At 46.6% G+C, this 21,252-nt stretch overlaps 2 protein-coding genes across 2 annotated transcripts in view; one reads left to right on the forward strand and one right to left on the reverse strand.

Moving 5' to 3' along the window:
• SLC47A1 (solute carrier family 47 member 1) overlaps positions 1 to 3,729 on the reverse strand; it is a 39,425-nt gene extending 35,696 nt beyond the window's left edge. The window contains exon 1 of the mRNA XM_056865023.1: positions 3,586 to 3,729. Coding sequence (XP_056721001.1) covers positions 3,586 to 3,729 — 144 coding nt within the window. The remainder of the gene's footprint in view (positions 1 to 3,585) is intronic.
• A 14,109-nt stretch (positions 3,730 to 17,838) lies between these two features.
• The window catches only part of LOC130491514 (multidrug and toxin extrusion protein 1-like), a 34,556-nt gene continuing 31,142 nt past the window's right edge, over positions 17,839 to 21,252 (forward strand). Inside the window, exons 1-2 of the mRNA XM_056865265.1 lie at positions 17,839 to 17,997; positions 20,009 to 20,110. Of these exons, the coding sequence (XP_056721243.1) occupies positions 17,839 to 17,997; positions 20,009 to 20,110 (261 nt within the window). The remainder of the gene's footprint in view (positions 17,998 to 20,008; positions 20,111 to 21,252) is intronic.

Genomic DNA, 21,252 nt, shown 5'->3' on the forward strand with positions numbered 1-21,252 from the left:
GGGGCTGAGAGAGCTGTGACTAGCCTAAGGCCACCCAGCTGGCTTCATGTGGAGGAATGGGGAAACAAATCCAGTTCACCAGATTAGCCTCCACCGCTCATGTGGAGGAGTGGGGAATCCAACCCAGTTCTCCAGATCAGACTCCACCCCACTCCAACCCACCGCTCTTAATCACTACACCACGCTGGCTCTCCTGTTGAGTACTAAGGATGTTCTCCACAACATAAATGTTAAGAGCAGTTGACAATCAGTAAACTGAAGTCCTGGACAGACCTGAGACAACCCTAGACAGCATGTTGGGGTGGAGGTGGGGAAGACTTCAAAATCCCCCCCCCCCCGCATTTTCTTGCAGGCCCCACCTTCTAGAAAATGCAACAGCAAACCTCATCCAATGTTTTTCATTTATGTCAGATTTTTTGGGTCCTCCAAATGACCTTTGAAAAGTTTAGTCACAGGCTTCTCCCCCTCTGGTTTTTAAATCTGATAGATCTCTGCCTTTGCTCTGTTCACAAAGTCTTATGAAATAATAGAATTTATTGGGTCAGAGTTGTCCGGCATCTGGGCTCATCAGAGCTACCCAAACTCCCTTTTTGCTCCTTTGCAACTGAATTTCTTCAAAAGCCTTAATTAGCCCGAACGGCCGTATCAGAGCGGAGCTCTCTGCAAAACCTCCGCTCCCTTTGCGAGCCACCCGATAGACCGCTACTGGATCGTAAGTCCTAGATTTTCCGATATGAACTTGCAAAACTCTTTGGCATGCAAGAGAGGCAGGAAATCTAATAATCACCAAATGCAAATTTGGAACATTACAACTGAGAGAGGTAGAATAATAAAGGCTGACATTTTAATGATTTAGCAAACATCTGGAAATAAAAAAGTGAGCCTTCCTCATAGGGACCAGAGGATATTCATTAGGTTCCAATGGGACAATATTTTGATTCTTTCAAGAGGGAATGTACATGTAAAATGGACAGGCAGGGCTTGCCCCCAAGAACTCAGGCAAGGGGACACAGAGGAAGCTGCAGTATACTGAATCAGTCCATCAAGGTCAGTATTGTCTACTTAGATAGGCAGCAGCTCTCCAGGGTCTCAGGTGGAGGTATTGCTCATCGCCTATGACCTGATCCTTTCATCTGGAGATGCTGAGTGTTAAGTCCGCATGGGGGAACACACGTGGTCAGAGACGGAGTTCCAACAGCAACCGCTTTATTAGGTGAAAGAGAACAGAACTAACTTGCAGTGACCGGACCCCTGCTTATATGCGCCCCTGGCCGCCTGCGGCCACTTCCCCCCCGTCCGTGATTGGGGGGGGGAAACCCCAGTAGCCAATGGGAACATACAGTTCAGGAGCCTTGGGGAACACCAAGCTGCCCAGGGTTTCCCCCAATGCAAGTACAAGGATCGTTATTCCCTTGATTCAATCACACACACCCATGCATACATAACACCGAGGATTGAACTTGGGACCTTCTGCACGCCAAGCAGAGGCGCCACTGCTGAGCCGCAGCCTCTCCTCTGCTATCTGAAGAAAAATGTCCCCATGGGCTGTAAAGGCACACCGAATCTAGTCTTTGGACCCAAATAAACGCAGACTTTGGGCCACCCCCTCCTCTTAGCAACCAGAGAACCCTGGAGATGCTGGGGTTGCAAATGGCACTGGGCAGGGAGAGATCCACCCCTAAGCCATTAGAAGCAGTCAACTCAAGTTTATAACAACATGAAAAATGTGAACTTGCACATTTCCTTGCAGATTCATTCTGGAGGAAGAGGAACGAGGCCTGTTACGGTTCTTTTTCCAAGCTTGAAAAACTTTCGCTGTCCAAGAAAAGCCAGCCACACCATTCTCTGTACAACAAAACAGAGCCGGTGTAGTAATTAAGAGCGGTGGTTTGGAGAGGTGGACTCTAATCTAGAGAACCGGGTTTGATGCTAATCTGGTGAATTGGATTTGTTTCCCCACTCCTACACACGAAGCCAGCTGGGTGACCTCGGGCTGGTCACAGCTCTCTCAGCCCCACCTACCTCCCAGAGTGTCGGTTGTGGGGAGAGGAGGGGAAGGTGATTGTAAGCCAGTTTGATTCTTCCTTAAGTGGTAGAGAAAGTTGGCATATAAAAACCAACTCTGCTTCTTCTTAAAAATGCAGAATACTCTTTGTGGCACACCCCATAAACCTACTAAGAATTGCAAACATTTAGGCTACAACTGTACGAACGCTTTCCTGGGAGTAAGTCTCGCTGAATAAAATGGGACTTACTTCCAAACAGACCTGCTCCCTTAGACTGTGCCAGGGCTGCAAAATGGCGAGAGACCAAGTCTACCCCACTCCCTACTGAAAACCCTGCGGAAGAGTTGCCGCATCCTCTCCCACATCGCAATCTGACTGCTAGACCAGACTAGCCCGGCATCCTGTTTGATAGAACAGCCAACCTGATGCCTCTGGGACAAGCAGAGAATGTGGGCAGCAGGCCTCCCCCACTAGTATTCACAGACAGACTGCTTTGGAACCTGGAGGTTCCATTTCACTCATATACTTGGAGAGAAAGGAGAACAAAAATGACATGAGCTGGGGGGGGGTTTTTTGAGAGGTGTCCCCCAGTGCATGGTGGTTGAATCTCTCATCCTCAAACCAACTGGTATGGGGAGGGGAAGAGATCCATATTTTCTCAGTTGTCCAATTGTGGGACTGTGGAGCCCTACTGGGGGAGGCAGATCACCTTTGGGGGGGGGAGATAGGAAAACGTTGCCCCCAAATATGTCGTGGAGAAAAGGAGCCCCTCCATTCCTCCTGTCATTTTTGACAGACTCCCTTCCTGCCTTCCACTTGCCCTTCTTGCACTCCTGCCCCTCTTTCTCTGTACATAAAAGACTAACATTGACTTCAAGAGGAGCTTTCCAAAGTCCCAGCTCACTCCTTCAGATGGGTGGAGGCATTTCTCCTCCTTCCCCCACCCCTTCCCTATTGTTCTGCCTTCCTTCCCCCCTTTTGCCTTCTTTTCATTTTTTCCTCCCTGCATCCAATTTCCCTTCCCTCTCTGCAATCTTCGCTTCTGATGCGGTAAAATGGTTCGTGGAGGAGAAGGAGACCCAAGACCTAATTTGCAAGAAAACAGTTATTTATTCGGAGCAGCTGCTACCCAGAGCACTCTACCGAGTAAAAATCTCTGAGCCCCGATGGTACTGAGGAAGGGATATTTATCCAAATTCAAGATATGACAACCCATCAACATTCAGGGTATCTGTGATTATAATACAGAGAGGCAGCAGTACAGGAGCAGCTTCACCCAGCTCTTGTTACGGTTTACTATAACCCTCCATGACTCTTGCCCCAATTCCTTAGCACACAGACACACAGAGATATTCTGCCCAGCAGCAAGCTATTCCCTTTCAATAAATTTTATAGAAAGGAAAAGAGATTATTGCAAATTGCTAAATCAGTGGATCTTCCATAGTCAGGGGAAGTCTACCCTGCTGTCTCACGTCCTTTCTCGACGTACCTTCTTTCTTTTTTCCCCATCTTCGCCCCCCCCCAAATCTTCTTTCTCCCCCCAGTCTTCTTCTTCTTCTCCCAGCCCCTCCCTCCTCACCACGGGGGCGCCGATCTTGACGAGCTCCCGGGCCTCGGTCCAGGCTCCGACGGGGACGAGCTGGCGGAGCCTCCGACCGCCGCGGCCCCAGCAGGAGGGGCGGCCGGCCACGATGCGGGGCTCCTGGTCCCCCGGCGCCTCCATCCTCCCCGGGGGGTTCCCACGAGGCCCCACCGGTCCCTCCCAGCAACTCCCGCCCAACCGCCGCCAGGTCCGGGCAGCCCCGCCAGGAGCCGCCACGTGCGGGGCAGGAGGCCAAGGCCACGCCCACCAGGGGGATCCCCTGCCCCATTGGGCGGAGCGGGCCCTGACGCAGGAGGAGTGGGCGGGGCCAGGCACCTCTCCCCTACCCCAGCAGCACCAATCTTACTCACATCAGTGGAAAAGAGCAAGCGTCCAGTAGCACCTTAAAGACTAACAAAAATATTTTCTGGCAGGGTGTGAGCTTTCGGGAGCCACAGCTCACTTCTTCAGAAAAGAGCAAGAGTCCAGTAGCACCTTAAAGACGAACACAAATATTTTCTGGCAGGGTGTGAGCTTTCGGGAGCCACAGCTCACTTCTTCAGAAAAGGGCAAGAGTCCAGTAGCACCTTAAAGACTAACAAAAATATTTTCTGGCAGGGTGTAAGCTTTCGGGAGCCACAGCTCACTTCTTCAGAAAAGAGCAAGAGTCCAGCAGCACCTTAAAGACTAACACAAATATTTTCTGGCAGGGTAGGAGCTTTCGGGAGCCACAGCTCACTTCTTCAGAAAAGAGCAAGAGTCCAGTAGCACCTTAAAGACTAACAACAATATTTTCTGGCAGGGTGTGAGCTTTCGGGAGCCACAGCTCACTTCTTCGGAAAAGAGCAAGAGTCCAGCAGCACATTAAAGACTAACAAAAATATTTTCTGGCAGGGTAGGAGCTTTCGGGAGCTACAGCTCACTTCTTCAGAAAAGAGCAAGAGTCCAGCAGCACCTTAAAGACGAACAAAAATATTTTCTGGCAGGGTAGGAGCTTTCGGGAGCCACAGCTCACTTCTTCAGAAAAGAGCAAGAGTCCAGTAGCACCTTAAAGACTAACAACAATATTTTCTGGCAGGGTGTGAGCTTTCGGGAGCCACAGCTCACTTCTTCGGAAAAGGGCAAGAGTCCAGCAGCGCCTTAAAGACTAACACAAATATTTTCTGGCAGGGTGTGAGCTTTCGGGAGCCACAGCTCACTTCTTCAGAAAAGGGCAAGAGTCCAGTAGCACCTTAAAGACTAACACAAATATTTTCTGGCAGGGTGTGAGCTTTCGGGAGCCACAGCTCACTTCTTCAGAAAAGGGCAAGAGTCCAGCAGCGCCTTAAAGACTAACACAAATATTTTCTGGCAGGGTGTGAGCTTTCGGGAGCCACAGCTCACTTCTTCAGAAAAGGGCAAGAGTCCAGCAGCGCCTTAAAGACTAACAACAATATTTTCTGGCAGGGTGTGAGCTTTCGGGAGCCACAGCTCACTTCTTCGGAAAAGAGCAAGAGTCCAGCAGCACATTAAAGACTAACAAAAATATTTTCTGGCAGGGTAGGAGCTTTCGGGAGCCACAGCTCACTTCTTCAGAAAAGAGCAAGAGTCCAGCAGCACCTTAAAGACGAACAAAAATATTTTCTGGCAGGGTAGGAGCTTTCGGGAGCCACAGCTCACTTCTTCAGAAAAGAGCAAGAGTCCAGCAGCACCTTAAAGCCTAACAAAAATATTTTCTGGCAGGGTAGGAGCTTTCGGGAGCCACAGCTCACTTCTTCGGAAAAGAGCAAGAGTCCAGTAGCACCTTAAAGACTAACAAAAATATTTTCTGGCAGGGTAGGAGCTTTCGGGAGCTGTGGCTCCCGAAAGCTCCTACCCTGCCAGAAAATATTCTGGTTAGTCTTTAACGTGCTACTGGACTCTTGCTCTTTTCTGCTACTGCAGACAGACTAACACGGCTACCCACTGTGAATAAACACATCAGTTATTGTTTTAATAACAGCCAATAGCATGGCCAAAACTGCCGTTAGTTATCATTAGGATCAATAATAGTGTTTTCAGTTGTACTGAAAACCGATAATAGCCAGTAATAGCCATACTACCTGGGGTTGCCAACCTCCAGGTACTAATACAAAAGCAACACCTCTGTGCACTCAGTTACTCCAAAGCGGACACAGCTAAATTAATAAATCAAGGTTGCAAAAGACACACGTTGTATTAAACAACCACTTGTGCAACCTTCATTTATGAATTTATCTGTGCCAGCTTTTGAGGAACCTCCAGGTACTAGCTGGAGATCTCCTGCTATTACAACTGATCTCCAGCCAATAGAGATCAGTTCCCCTGGATAAAATGGCTGCTTTGGCAGTTGGACTCTATGGCATTGAAGACCCTCCCCTCCCCAAACCACGCCCGCCTCAGGCCCTGCCCCAAAAACTGGTGGCAAAGAAGGACCTGGAAACCCTATTGGCCGCTGTGTGATCGGACTGCTGGTCCAGATGGGCCTCGCTCTGATCCAGCATGGCCTTTCTTATGTCCTTAACCACAATAACGTCCTTAACCACAATAACCTCCTGCCGGTGGCGAAAAGGGACCTGGCAACCCTCGTTCCCCTGGAGAAAATGGCTTCTTGGCAATTGGACTCTACGGCACCGAAGTCCTTCCCCTCCCCCAAACCCCACCCTCCTCAGGCCCCGACCCAAAAACCTCCCCCGGTGGCAAAGGAGAACCTGGCAACCCCAATACTACCGCTAACAATATTTAGTATTAAATATTGCAAGATCCAGAATGGGACATTCCTGTAGGTTTGGGGGTGGAGTCTGGGGAGGACAGGGACCTCCTTGGGGTACAGTGCCACAGAGTCCACCCTCCAAAGCAGCCGTTTTCTCCAGGGGAACTGATCTCTGTAGTCTGGAGATGACTACTCCTTTTAAAAGAATACCTTCCGGAACAATTCTGTTTTGCACATTCTGCGGAAGGACAGATGCACAGGAGCCTTTCTGGTAGCTTCAGGTGGGTTGCTACTGTTATGCCTGAAATCGTTATATTCTATGGGAAATGTATTAGAAATGTATTTTTTTGATTTGAAATATATGCTTTGTAATCAATAAAGTATAATCTGCACTCGTGAATATGCCAGACTCAGCATATAAGAGTTGGCATCCGTTATAAAGTCACACCAAGCACACGTATGTTAAAGGCCTTGAGTATAAGAGGCCCAGCTTTGCTTGTTAGAAGATAATTAGAGAAGCTATAGAAGATCTTGCCCTGACCTGGATGGCCCAGGCTAGCCTGATCTCATCAGATCTCAGAAGCTAAGCAGGGTCAGCCCTGGTTAGTATTTGGATGGGAGACCACCAAGAAAGACCAGGGTTGCTGTGCAGAGGAAGGCACTGGCAAACCACCTCTGTTAGTCTCTTGCCATGAAAACCCCAAAAAGGGGTCGCCATAAGTCAGCTGCGACTTGACGGCACTTTACACACACACATAGAAGATCTTAGTATGCTCTCATAAGCTGGCCCCCCCATTCCTTCATCAGGCCAGCTAGGAACACTCCCTTTGCCTTGGCAAATGCCAGGATCCAAGATAAGAACTTCAGTAGCTTAGGATCGAAACATAGCAGCACCTGACACTGAAAACTCTTCTTGCTCATTCATGGACATGAGATCATAACTTTCTCTGCAACGCCTTCAATGCTGTTATAGGCTATTCTAATTTAGAGGTCCCAAGTACTGGGCAGTTGGGTCTTACGTGTGTATGACGCCTCTGTAACCACCCGTTATCGAAGTCTATATTCATGCTTGCAACCCTTTGATGTGGGTGTGAATTGTCCTGCGCTTCAGGCAATTTTCACCAGGCTTTTTGTATATTGGCCAATAAAAACAAACTGCTTTGAATCTTCAACTTCCGACTGTTTTATTGTGATTGAATATTGATACAATAAGACAGGCTTATCATTACCCAATGTGGGAGCCACCAAAGAGGCTGCGCATGAATGGAAGTGCTGGCATTTTACAGAGGAGGGACATCGAGGCAGACAGAGAAGCAAGTGCCCCTTCTGAGCTGCCATTTTCCAGCAGGGATTTGTGTGAGCTCAGCCTCCTTACACCTTAGACAGGTGAGGCTGCAGTGAGGCTAACAGCGAGGGTTGACAACAGCTAGGGTTCCCAACCTCCAGGTGGTGGCTGGAGATCGCCCGCTCTTACAACTGATCTCCAGGTGACAGCAATCAGTTCACCTGGAAAAAAGTGCCAGTTTGGACGATGGACCCTATGACATTATACCCCACTGAGGTCCCACCCCTCTCCAAGCTTTGTCCTTCCAAGGCTCCACCCCCAAATCTCCAGGGATTTGCTAACCCAGAGCTAGCAGCCCTATAGGGTATCCATGGTTGTCATCAGTGTAATTTTAAGTGTTCCGTTTTATGGTTTATATTAGTTCCAGGATACTAGAATCTAGAGTTGTTGCGGTCCAGGTTTTACTCATGTCTCTGGATAAACTGGGTAGAGGAACTCTCACTAAGGACTCCGCAGGGCCTTGTGTTCCTATATTCCTTTCTCCTTAATAAAGTTATTAAAAGCTGATCAGCGTCTTCCTGGAGGATTGCAGCATCTTACAATCCCCGCAACAAAAAGCCACAAACCCTAGTTTAACTTCTGCTTGCTTTCTTATAATTCCATTACTGCTATAAAAATAGGGTTGCCAACCTCCAGGCTCCAGCGTGCTGGTTAGCACTGGGAGCAATGACACACACCTGGGTTTTCATTATTTCGTTTGATTGACTTTTCAACCTTGTATGCTGCATTATGTGATGTACTTTGCTGACATCTTTTTGTAACCTGATTTATGCTTACCCTACGTGGGATGGTATCAAGTTTGTGTATGACAGCACACTTTTTGGAAGCAATATTTGTAAGTTTATAATCTTGTATTTTTGTTATTGTGAATAGCTTTAATCTTTAATAGTATAATTGAATGTACATTTTAACTAATAGGAAGGACTGAAGGATTCCATATTATTGTGAATCTGAAATGGCCGTATCCTATGGAAGATTGTGGCTTCTTATGAAATTTTGTACACAGAAACTGGATTGCTACTGTTACTCCTGAAAATTATTGCGGCTCCTTGCTGTATATATTGTACATATTGATAGTTTGTTGTGTGGTTACCTTGTTGAGTACAATATTGCACATGTTTTCACTTCAGTAGCTTATATAAATTGCACCTTTTGTACATGACTGTTGCCCCTGTACTGTTTTCCTAACCTATTTGGTATTAGTATAGAGGTGCCTTTTTCTTCTCCTCAGCCTCCAGGTAGTAGCTGGAGATCTCCTGCTATTACAACTGATCTCCAGCAGATAGAGATCAATTTACCTGGAGAAAATGGCCGCTTTGGCAATTGGACTCTATGGCATTGAAGTTCCTCCCCTCCCCAAACCCCACCCTCCTCAGGCACTGCCCCAGAAACCTCCCTGGCAACCCTATGTAAAAAGATCCATGTAACTGAAGACTGGAGCCAGTATAGAAAACAACTGATTAAGAGATGAATTCGCACACACGCCCCTCTGGCACACACACTGAATGGTTACTTATGAGCAAGTGATTACAAGAACTTCATGCACATTATTTTTATGTCCTACAACAAAACATTCTGATGTGAAATTATAAGTACGTTGCAGGATAGATTGAACCAGCTTTCCCAGTCAGTCTTGGCCAATTCGCCTCCTTATTACAGCCCCTTTCCCCACCCACCCCGTTCCACGTGGCTTTTGCCAATGCAGGTCCGATGATCCCAAACATAGCCTTTTTGGTGGTCAAAGAGAACTCCCTCTTCCCCTTTTCACCAGCAGAAAAGCTGGTTGGAGCCAACCCTTTAGATTTCCACTAGGAACTGCTGAGAGATGCTACAATAAAATCAGTGTTGAAAATACTCGGAGCCACAATAAAATTTAAAGGAATCATTGCAACCTGGCACCGGGGATTTGTCAAACCCTATTAATCCATAATAGTCCATAAAGTTAATGGATTAATAGCCCATGAAGTTAATAGTCCATAAAGTCCATTAATTAATAGTGGATTAATAGTCCATAAAGTTCCTGGATCCCAAACACTGTTTGTTGCAACTCCTGTATTAGGAAGTGATATGCAACTGTCTCATAACATTAAGTAATAATAATAATAAGTAATAGCATAACTGTCTCATAACATTAAGTAATAAAGAAACCTGTGGGAATGTTAAGGACATAAGAAAGGCTTATGTATCACAGACCGGGGGCGAACGTGAGTGAAAGTACCCAAGCATAAACGGCTATCCCAAGCAGCTGATACTTAGAGGTATACTGCTGAATGTGGAGGTTCTGTGTAAGGATAAAATGGATAAAATGTAAGCTGCTTTGGGTCCCCAGTAGTGACAAAAGCAGGGTATAAATATCTTAAATAAACAAATGGATAAGCTGTAGATAGCCCTACCCTCCACAGATCTAGCTAATCGTGGTGGCTGTCATCTAGGGTTGCCAGCTCCAGGTTGGGAAATACCCAGAGATTTTGGGGTAGAGCCTGGGGTGGGTGGGGTTTGGAGAGGGGAGGGACTTCAGTGCAATAGAATCCAATTGCCAAAGAGGCCATTTACTCCAGGGGAACTGATCTCTATCAGCTGAAGAGCAGTTGTAATAGCAAGAGAGCTCCAGCCATCACCTGGAGGTTGGAAACCCCACATCCTAGGGTTACCAACCTCCAGGTACTAGCTGGAGATCTCCTGCTATTACAACTGATCTCCAGCCGATAGAGATCAGTTGTAATGGATGCTTTGGCAATTGGACTCTATGGCATTGAAGTCCCTCCCCTCCCCAAACCCCGCCCTCTTCAGGCTACGTGCAAAAAACCTCCCTCCAGTAGCAGGCCTGAACCTCCTTCTGATCTGAAATGCCAGCATTATGAAAACGGGAGGGGGGAATCTCTCTCTCTCTCTCTCCAAGATTATCAATATCGATTATGGCCAAATGTCATGGAACTGACCTCACAGGGTTGTTGTGTGGTAAGTGTGTACTGCAACCAAGCCTGAGCCATAGCAACTGCGTTCATAAAAACTTGGTTGTGATACGTTGCCTTTAAGATTTCAAATAGGGGTTGTTGTTTTTAACAACGAAGAGAAATTAGGATGGGGTTAAGTAATCCAGCTACAAATTATGAGAATTGCAAAACTTGCTTTGGAGGGAGGAAGTGTGTTGGGGGAGGGGAAAATCTGTTCTGAATCTGCTGCATTATCCCATGTGCAAATATTTGCAACTGGCTTGGAACTGCTGATGGCACCCAGGGGTGGGGGAAACCCTACTCTAGCAACCCTGACCTTTGAGGTGAGCTTGCATACCACATGCGGATTGCGTTTGCTGCTCTCAATGTCCCGCCTGACGGAGGGGCTGAGGCCCAACCAGTTTGCCCTTGCTCTGGATGGGCTTGCATTTGACTCAGGGCTTAGGGTTGCCAAATCCGGGTTGGGATATACCTGGAGATTTGGGGGGTGGAGTCTGAGGAGGGTGGGGTTTGGAGAGGGGAGGGACTTCAATGCCATAGAGTCCAATTGCCAATGGGGCCATTTTCTCCCGGCGAACGGATTTCTATCGCCTGGAGATCAGTTGTAGTAGTGGGAGATCTCCAGCCACCACCTGGAGGTTGGCAACCCTAACAGGGCTGTTTCACACATCTTACAAGTCTGTTCCATGTTTACTCCACCCCAGGAGGCTGGAGGCTGGGAGGTAGGGCTGCCAGGTCCCTTTTCACCACTGGTGGGAGGTTTTTGGGGCGGAGCCCAAGGAGGGTGAGGTTTGGGGAGGGGAGGGACTTCAGCGCCATAGAGTCCAATTGCTGAGGTAGCCACTTTCTCCAGGTGAACTGATCTCGATCGGCTGGAGATCAGCTGTAATAGCAGGAGATCACCAGCTAGTACCTGGAGGTTGGCAACCCTACTGGGATGGTTCAGAGGAAAGTTTTGAAAAGTCCCCATTCAGGAGCCGAAGGGACACCTGCTTGCCCATTTCTCCCTGGCTGAAATGCAGCTCTCTGTCCAAGCCCAGTTTTCTGCAAAGCATTCTCACCCTTTTCTGTACCTAGGAATTTCCCAACCCACAACTGGTGACTCTCGCTGGCTCCTTGATCCCAAGAAAACTTGTCAAGGCCTGAATTACCAGTCATGTTAAATTGTATGTTTTAAGTTGCCTCTTTGCTCGATTTCTTGCTCGGGATTTTGATGCCGTTTGTTTCTTGAAATGGAAATGGGTGTGAAGACCTGCATTAGAGTCTGAGGCCCCTGAGGCATCTGGCTGAAACAGATGAACTTTGGTCTGATCCACCACTCGTACAGTAATTTTCCCCAGTCCATCCTCCAATTTATTTCCACAAGGAGAGAACCTAGGGTTGCCAACCTCCAGATGGTTATATAAAAAATCACCACGTGTTACCAGATATTGTTTATCAATGCAAGTGTATTACATACAATTCAAATACCATTCAACCTGCATGCATTGCAGATCACAGTTCCGTGTGCAACGTAGCCCAAGTTAATTGTACTGAGCCAATTTACAATGTTCCAAAGACTATCAAAACAGATAGTGCACCATGTCGTCAATCATAAAGACAATGGATTCCAAACTGTTCAACAGAAGATGGGCTTCCGGAACAGTCCCATTTCTCTTATTACTTCATCAATCTTAGAAAACCTATTGTGCCAGCAATTGCAAGTTAACAGGTGGAAAATTGCAATGAGAAAAGCTAGCGCAAATTCAATTATTCAGTGGGAGACTGAGAAGGTAAATGGTCTGTGGAGACATTGCATAATGTTTGAATATACCATGGCCATTTATGCTTGGTAATTAGCAGAGCGTTCCAGGCTGAATTGCCCCACATATTTTTTTGAGTTTTTCATGCTGAACCGTCATTCAGGAAGTGACTGCGAAGCCTGCGTATACCTGCTTCGCATTTCTTAAGAGCCCCTTTAAGGCGACCTTTTGTATTTGCTCCGCAAAGAATCCCCTCAAGGAAGCATGCAAAATCAAAGCCGCACATTAGTTATGCAAACGGACATTGCTAATGGCTATGGGAACGAAGGAGCAGGTGAGTGTGGGGGGGTGGAATTTCTCCTTTTGCATCGGTCCTTTTTAAAGGTCGCATTTTTAAAAAGAGCTTTGCGTGAGCATCAAAACTGACCCTGCATAAATGGCCCAAGAAACCATTGCGCTCAGGCTGTAAAAGAAGAGTTGGTTTTTATATCCTGCTTTTCTCTACATTTAAGGAGTTTCAAACGGCTTACAATCGCCTTCCCTTCCCCCCCCAATAACTAGGGTTGCCAGCTCTGGGTTCCGAAATACCTGGAAATTTTGGGGGGTGGAGTCTGATGAGGGTGGGGTTTGGAGAAGGGAGGGACTTCAATGCCATAGAGTCCAATTGTCAAAGTGGCTATTTTCTCCAGGGAACTGATTTCTATTGCCTGGAGACAGTTGTAATAGCATGAGATTGCCAGCCACCACATGGAGGTTGGCAGCCCTACCCATAATAGGCACCTTGTGAGGTGGGTGGGTCTGAGAGAGTTCTGAGAGAACTGTGACTGGCCCAAGGTCACACAGTGGGCTTCATGTGGAGGAGTGGGGAATCGAACCTGGTTCTCCAGATTCTGCTGCTCTTGTCCACTACACCTAGGGTTGCCAGGTCTCTCTTCATCACCGGTGGGAGGTTTTTGGGGCAGAGCCTGAGGAGAGCAGGGTTTGGGGAGGGGAGGGACATCAATGCCATAGAGTCCAATTGCCAAAGTGGCCATTTTCTCCAGGTGAACTCAGTTGGCTGGAGATCAGTGGAAATAGCATGAGATCTCCAGCTAGTACCTGGAGGTTGGCAACCCTAGCTACACCACGCTGGCAAGCTGGAGAGTACAGCAAACCGGGGGGGGGGGAATCAACACATTTGTGCTTTGACACCAGTTATGGACCAAGATGAGGAAAGGTACTCAGACTGCCAGGAAGAGCCACCTTTGGATTCCATTCATCACCTTAACTTGGCCATTCATTAACACATGGAGGTGAAAAGGAAATCAATGCAGATGAGGCCAATTTCTGTGACCTGCTGCGGTTCCCAAGTTTGAGTCTCATCTTTCCTGCAAGTTACTCGGGGCAGCACATGTGGTTCTTCCCTCCTCTGCTTGATCCTCACAACAACCCTATGAGGTAGGCTAGGCTGAGGGAACGAGAGCAATCGATCCAAGGTCACCTAGTGAGCCTCAAGACTGAGTATTTGAACCTGGGTGTTTCCAGTCATAGTCCAGTATCCTTACCATTAAACCATCTCAGCTCTGGGCTCCAATGCACAGTTGGAGGAGTGTTTGATAGTAGCAACCTCCACCACCGTTACAGGCAACATGTGGATATGAACACATGAAGCCTCCGCAGGGAGATGGCCCATCCATTCGGCTGAGGGTTGCCAACCTGCAGGTAGTGAGAAAAGCAAAGCAACAGCACAAATATTCAATGCAATTATATATATTGGGTGCAAGAAATTTACAGTGACTACATTAATAACAAACAATACATAAAAAGACAAGATCTGGAGATCTCCTGCTATTACAACTGATCTCCAGCCGACAGAGATCAGTTCACCTGGAGAACTGATTTTCTTCCAAATTATTTTCGTCTCAGGTCTTTTGGTACAGATGTTATATTGATGACATCAGTACCATACTCATACATTCCACTCAGTTTCAGGAGTTTTCTACATGGCTTAACTCTTTGCACAATTCTTTATTGTTCACAGGTTCTACCCACAAGGACGAGATTGCCTTTCTGGATGTTACCATTTTTCGCCTTTCCAATAACAAGTTGGCTGTCAAACCTTACACTAAACCCACTGATTCTGGGTTCACTTTTCTTCCCACCACCTATTACATTTACGATCCAATTTGCCATTTAGCCAATTTCTCCGTATCAAGAAGAATTCTTCCAGAGAACAGGATTTTCTTTCCTCAGCAGCTACTCTAGCGTCTAACTTCCACGGAAGAGGGTATCCTCTCCCGATCATACAACGTTCCTTTGATAGGACTCACTCCAAGACACGATCTGCATTACTTAACAGAGATTCTCCCTCTTCTAAACAAACTTCTGACCGAGTGGCAGCTTCTTTTCAGTTTTCACATTTGTCTTATTACATCAAAAAGATTTTGGCGCGACACTGGCACTTGCTACACGATATCCCGGGCTGTCAGAATTTACCAGTCTTGGGCATGAGGAAGACTCTTTCCATCAGGGATGTTCTCATAAAAACTGACATTCTACCATCTCAAGACCCCCCTCGTGTTAAAGGCCATCATAAATGTGGCCATTGCTCCATGTGTCCCTTCAGCCTTCCAATCAAAGATGTGCATTCCACCACGTCCAAATTTTCCTACTCTCTTCAACAGTTCAGCAACTGTGGCACGGCCATGTCCGTTTACGCGGTCATCTGTCCGTGCCGCCTTATGTATATTTGGCAAACAAAAGACAGCAACTTATGCGAAAAATACAAGTGGTATTAATTTATCATATCCACTGTTGCATAGGAAAATTAATTCTATAGAGAGGCAACCTTGCCCATTACAAAAATTAGTACAAAAATAATACAGGTATAATTATTCAAAAAGTACACTGTGCATCATAGCATGTGTAGCTCATCACTTTGTCCAAGAGGAGTGTTGCAGGTTCTTTCTTCGACAGGTGTCCGGTAACCATCTGTTTCGGCTTATATCAAAGCTTTCCTCAGGGACGAACGCTTGCTGTTAGTAACTTGCTTGCGCGTTGGCGCGAAGAATTTAGAAGCGCCCCTCGTGCAACACTACATCAATCTACACCATTCTGATACTGACATTTTTTTTTTGTTCTCTGGCAGTTTAAAACGAAACCTTTCCATATCCAAGATGCTAAGAAGATTCTACTCCAACAGGAATCCCGCCTAATCCATGCGTTCCAAACCCTTACACCTAATGGGCTCAACGAGTTTGATCTCTCCTGCTTTATATGAAGTTTTACAGTTTGTTATTAGGATATCGTTCTCTTTAAGAGTCTTGTTTTCTGGCAGCATTGTTTTCCGCCTCTTTTGCTATCCTCCTTAGTGCTGATTGGCTTACTATTCTTTAAAGCCTGTGTTCTCATAAAAAAAACCCTTACCGCTCTCATGAAATTACATGCGCGCTTGAATTCAAAATAGACACATTTATTCTAGGTAAGCATGTTAACATTGTTTCTATACTATAAGTCCGATTTTTATTCCGTAGTAATTAATTAGTGTTACTGTGACATGTACATAATTTTTGTTAATTTCACAGCTGATGGTCAATGGACAACGTGCTTATTCCCAATTGAATCTAAAAGCATTCGTTGCATTTACGTTGTTTTTGGAGCTGAAGAAAGCTTTTGAAACGTGCACCAACGACTAGCCACACGTTCTCCAATTTCATTTCCTCCTTGGACCCTGCTCTGACTTGTGGAACGTTATTTTTGGATTTTATACTCCCGTGCAGGAGCCCCCCGTCCTAGGGGTTTTTGCTTTTTGTTCTTCTGCCACCCTATGGGCTTCGTTATGTTATTATGTGTTTGCTGTTATGATGACTATGATGTTTATGTTGTTTGGTTATTGGCATGAGGTTAATGCCTTTATACTATTATAATTTATTTGTCAAATTCCAGTGTGGTTCGTCTCCTTTGAGCCTCTGTGCCGCCATTTCCTTCAATTGCATTAATTCTGGCACAGGTGTTTCCACTTATTGTAACCTCCAGGTAGTAGCTGGAGATCTCCTGCTATTACAACTGATCTCCAGCCGACAGAGATCAGTTCACCTGGAGAAAATGGCCGCTTTGGCAATTGGACTCTAGGGCATTGAAGTCCCTACCCTCCCCAAATCCCGCCTTCCTCAGGCTCCACCCAAAAAAACTCCTGCCAGTGGCAAAGAGGGACCTGGCAACCCTAGCTGTTGGTGTTTTTCATTTTCTCTCCCCTTATGTTGTGGCTAAAATCTAGCTGCTAGAGATCCTATGCCAGAGACAGAAAATAGGGTCTAGAAACACAGTGCGCCAGGATCATTTGAGGAGGGCTCATTCACACAGATTGCAGGAGAGCAAAATCAACTTTCCCAAACACATTCTTAGAGATGCATGTTGATGATCCATCTGGAGAAGGTCCTTTGCCTAAAGGAAGCATGTGACCTGGCAACCCTCGTCCAGCTTGCCTGGTGCTCTCTGCTGTGACTTGCAGCCGCTCCCTAAGGCTGTGGGGCAGAGAGAGGTCTTTTCCAGCCCTGCTGCCTGAAATGAGCGATGTCTGAACATGCCCTTTTTTATTTTGCATGTTGCTGGCACAAGCCTGCCTTCTATTGCCAGCATTCTCAATTCTTTTGTTTCTTTTAAGCCATTGACGCAAAAGCAGGGGCGGGTTGTAACAGTGATGTTTCTCTCCGATTTCATTTGACTGGCCATTAAGAAAAGATGACCGCAGTTTCATCCCAAGCAGGGAGAACCAACAGAGACGGCAATTCTGTAATCAAAATAATGTGTTTGTGAAATCTGGTAGCCTCCCGGAGTTACTGGGTGAACAAAGGAACATAAGAACATAAGGAAAGCCCTGCTGGATCAGACCGGGGCCCAACAAGTCCAGCAGTCTGTTCACACAGTGGCCAACCAGGTATCTCTAGGAAGCCCACAAACCAGACGACTGCAGCAGCACCATCCTGCCTGTGTTCCACGGCACCCAATATAATAGGCGTGCTCCTCTGGTCCTGGAGAGAATAGGTATGCATCATGACTAGTAGCCATTTTGACTAGTAGCCATGGATAGCCCTCTCCTCCATGAACATGTCCACTCCCCTCTTGAAGCCTTTCTGCCGTCCTATTCAGGAGGAGAGAGGTGGAATGGACCCGCAGTCGTATTCAAGAGGATAGAGTTTCGTATATCGAGTTTCAGCTCTTGTGTGTGTTTTTGATACCTCCGAGTTATCTTGGCCCCGTGACCGCTGGCTGGGACACATCTCAGGTCTTCCAGGCCAGGCTCCCGCAGCCTCTCTCCATAAACTTAGACCCTCCAAAACTGCGGCTCCTCCTTCAGCTCCGTAGACTTTAATCCTCGCCCTTTGCCAGCACTCGAGGGGCATCAGAGCAGGAGGGGAGGATCGTACGGAGCTGGCTGAAGTCCGTTTTACAGCCTTCTGGAGTCAGGCACATGAACTTGAGAATCTGAGCGCAAAGAAGTCCAGGGCCCCTTCTCGCTTGATGGAGCTTGGAACCCCCGTCCAGGAGAAGCCGCCCCCCAATGCTCTTGCCGTCAATCAGGAGGATTCGGGGCCCAGCAGCTTCAGGAAACGGTGCCCATGGATTCCTTCCAACTTCTGGGAGGAGGCGAAGAAGATACTGGTGCTGGCAGGACCCCTGGTAAGAACCACCGTTTGCAACTCATTGGCCAAGGTGAAAACTCAGTGTGGGATGGACATTCGAGTTTTAAGGCTCACTGCCTTCCCTCGGAAACCTCCCAATTGTTTGTCCTTGTTCTGCGTACAGCCAATTTTGTTAATGGATTTCAAAGCATTATTAAAGCCACTTAAATTGCCCAAGCTGCTGAGATAGCTTGGATTTAAGGCAGGGGTGTCAAACTCTTTTGTCACGAGGGTTGGATATGACATAAAGGCTGGGCCTTGCCTTGCCAGGTTGGGACTGGGGTGGCGGCTGCTTCGGCTGGCTCACGGGCCGGATGAGAGCCCTCAAGGGGCCGGGTCCAGCCCCCGGGCCGTATGTTTGACACTGCTGATTTAAGGTTTCCTTTCAGAACTCTGTATCGGCACTGTGGACAGGCAAATTTCCTCTACTCAAAAGGGATGTCTTTTTTCTTTTTCTTTACTAGCAAGCTTAAATCACGAGGCAGCTGGATTTGAATTTACTGAACAGAATAGGATTTCTACCCACTGTTAAGCCTTAGTCTGCATTCAGATGTCATAATTTGGTAAAACTCTGCTTACCTGGAAAGTCTGAATGATAGGGTTGCCAGGTCCCTCTCTGCAACCGGTAGGAGGAACCTGAGGAAGGCGGGACCTGAGGAAGGTGGGATTTGGGGAGGGGAGGGACTTCAATGCCATAGAGTCCAATTGCCAAAGCGGCCATTTTCTCCAAAGGAACTGATCTCTATTGGCTGGAGATTCATTTGTAATAGCTGGAGATTTCCAGCTACTACCTGGAGGTTGGCAACCCTACTGAATGATGATGTTGGTTGGTGCCAAACCAGGATTTGAAACTAGGGTTTGGAGATGGTTTTGTGTTTTGTTAGGACATCTGTATTCACAAACTATATTTTGTTGAGTAGCACATAAACATATCTCTCCATAACCCACCTGGCCACATAGACAACACTTAGCATTGCCAACCTCCAGGTGGGGCCTGGAGATCTTCTGGAAGTACAACTGATCTCCAGACTACAGAGATCAGTTCCCCTGGAGAAAATGGCAGCTTTGGAGGGTGGGGCTGTATGGCTTTATACCCCTCCCCAAACGCCACTCTCCCCATGCTCAGCCCCCAAATCTCCAGGAATTTTCCAACCTAGAGGGAGGAAGCGGACAGGACGCAGGACGCAGACATGCTAGGGATGACGTCACTTGCATCTAGCAATGTCTGGATGCAGCCTTGAACTACATGGCTCCAGCAATGAGATCGGCAGTGAGTCTTCCCAGCACAATTTGAGAGGCTGGTTTGGAGGGTTTGAGAAATGCCCTTCAGGATCTTACCAAGAAGCTGCTGGAAATTTTAACAAGAAGCCAATGGATACAATTACTGGGATCTTCTTTTACATTTTCAGAGGCCAGAATTGCAGCTACTATACTGAAAAATGGGGGTTGGAGATTGGGAAATAAAGAAGGACTGGCAGATCCCCTCCCAAAACAAGATAATGGCTAAGATGATGCTTATTTTTGGGGTGTAAGGGAGGCACGGTGGATTTACTTTGATGAATTTTTAAATGGACAAATTTGTTTTATGTATTGATCTAATCCCTTCATTATAGAATAATAGAACGTTATATAGAGACAATGATGATAACATTATAACTATGTAGGACTTGAAATTGCTTATAGAAGTAGTATAGATAGCTTAAAGCAAGTCTGTATGAGAGAAAATAAGGATTAGAAATCAATTTGAAATGCAAAAGTGTTAACCAGTAGAATTAGTGACTGAAGAAGATGCGGGGAAGTCATATATAGCAGATAGCATTGAATACTATAGATAACATATTCTCAGTAATAGCAATGAGCTTTTTTCTGTTACAAGTAGTTACAACTGAATATATTGTTGAGATATGTTTATTTTTGTTGAATTGTAGAAAATAATAAAAATAATTTAAAAAAGAGAGAGAGAGAGAGAGAGAAATGCCCTTCAGATGTTCCGTCTGTTCTTCCCGCAGACGATCATCCAGTTGTTGGTGTTTATGATCCACGTTGTCAGCTCGATTTTCTGTGGCCATCTCGGCAAGGTGGAGTTGGCGTCTGTCACGCTTGCCGTTGCAGTGAGTACGGGTTTTCGTTGCGTTTTGTTTTTGAACGTCCCACGCAAGGCCTCTTCACTCTCTTTGGAGGTCGCGTGCGGGTAGAGTTGCCAACCTCCAGGTGGAGCCCGGGTTCTCCTGAAATTACCACACCCCTCCAGGGTAGACTGCACAGAACAATTTCCCTGGAGGAAATGGCAGCCTCAAAGGGTGTATGTTAGTGTTGCCAGGTCCAGGTTGGGAAATACCTGGAGATTTTGGGGGCAGAGCCTGAGGAGGGTGGGGTTTAGGGAGGGGAGGCTCTTCAATGGGGTATCGGGCCATATAATCGACTTTCCAAAGCAGCCATTTTCTCCAGGTGAACTGATCTCTGTCGCCTGGAGATCAGATGTCATAGTGGGAGATTTTAGCGTTCTGAGCTGGGGGTTGGACTAGATGACCCTGGGGATCCCTTCCAACTTTATGATTCTATCTTAGAGTTGCCAACTGCCAGGTAGTAAGAAAATCAGTACAGGAGCGAATATTATTAGAAATCAACAAATTCTTATTGTGACTACACACATATATATTACAAAAATAGTCACGTTGACCATCAACATACAAAACGCAACATACATCAGACACAAAAGGTGAGTAATAAATAGGGTGAGTACACTTCAGTCAATAATCTTTCTATGTTTCTTTTTCCACAGGAGCAGGTTTGTATGGATGAAAGGATGTCAATGGACAAAAGTTCATCGAGAGGATACTCACCCTATTTATTACTCACCTTTTGTGTCTGATGTATGTTGCGTTTTGTATGTTGATGGTCAACGTGACTATTTTTGTAATATATATGTGTGTAGTCACAATAAGAATTTGTTGATTTCTAATAATATTTGTTCCTGTACTGATTTTCTTATCCCCTGGATATTTGTACAGAGGTGTCTTTTTTCCTCCTCAACTGCCAGGTAGTAGCCGGAGATCTCCTGCTAATTCAACTGATCTCCAGCCGATAGAGATCAGATCACCTGGAGAAAAATGGCCGCTTTGGCAATTGAACTCTATGGCATTGAAGTCCCTCCCCTCCCCAAACCCCGCCCTCTTCAGGCTCCGCCCCAAAATCTCCCGCCGGTTGAGAAGAGGGACCTGGCAACCCTATTCTATCTCCAGCTACCACCTGG

The sequence above is a fragment of the Euleptes europaea genome, chromosome 19 (assembly GCF_029931775.1).
Source record: "Euleptes europaea isolate rEulEur1 chromosome 19, rEulEur1.hap1, whole genome shotgun sequence".
Taxonomy (NCBI): domain Eukaryota; kingdom Metazoa; phylum Chordata; class Lepidosauria; order Squamata; family Sphaerodactylidae; genus Euleptes; species Euleptes europaea.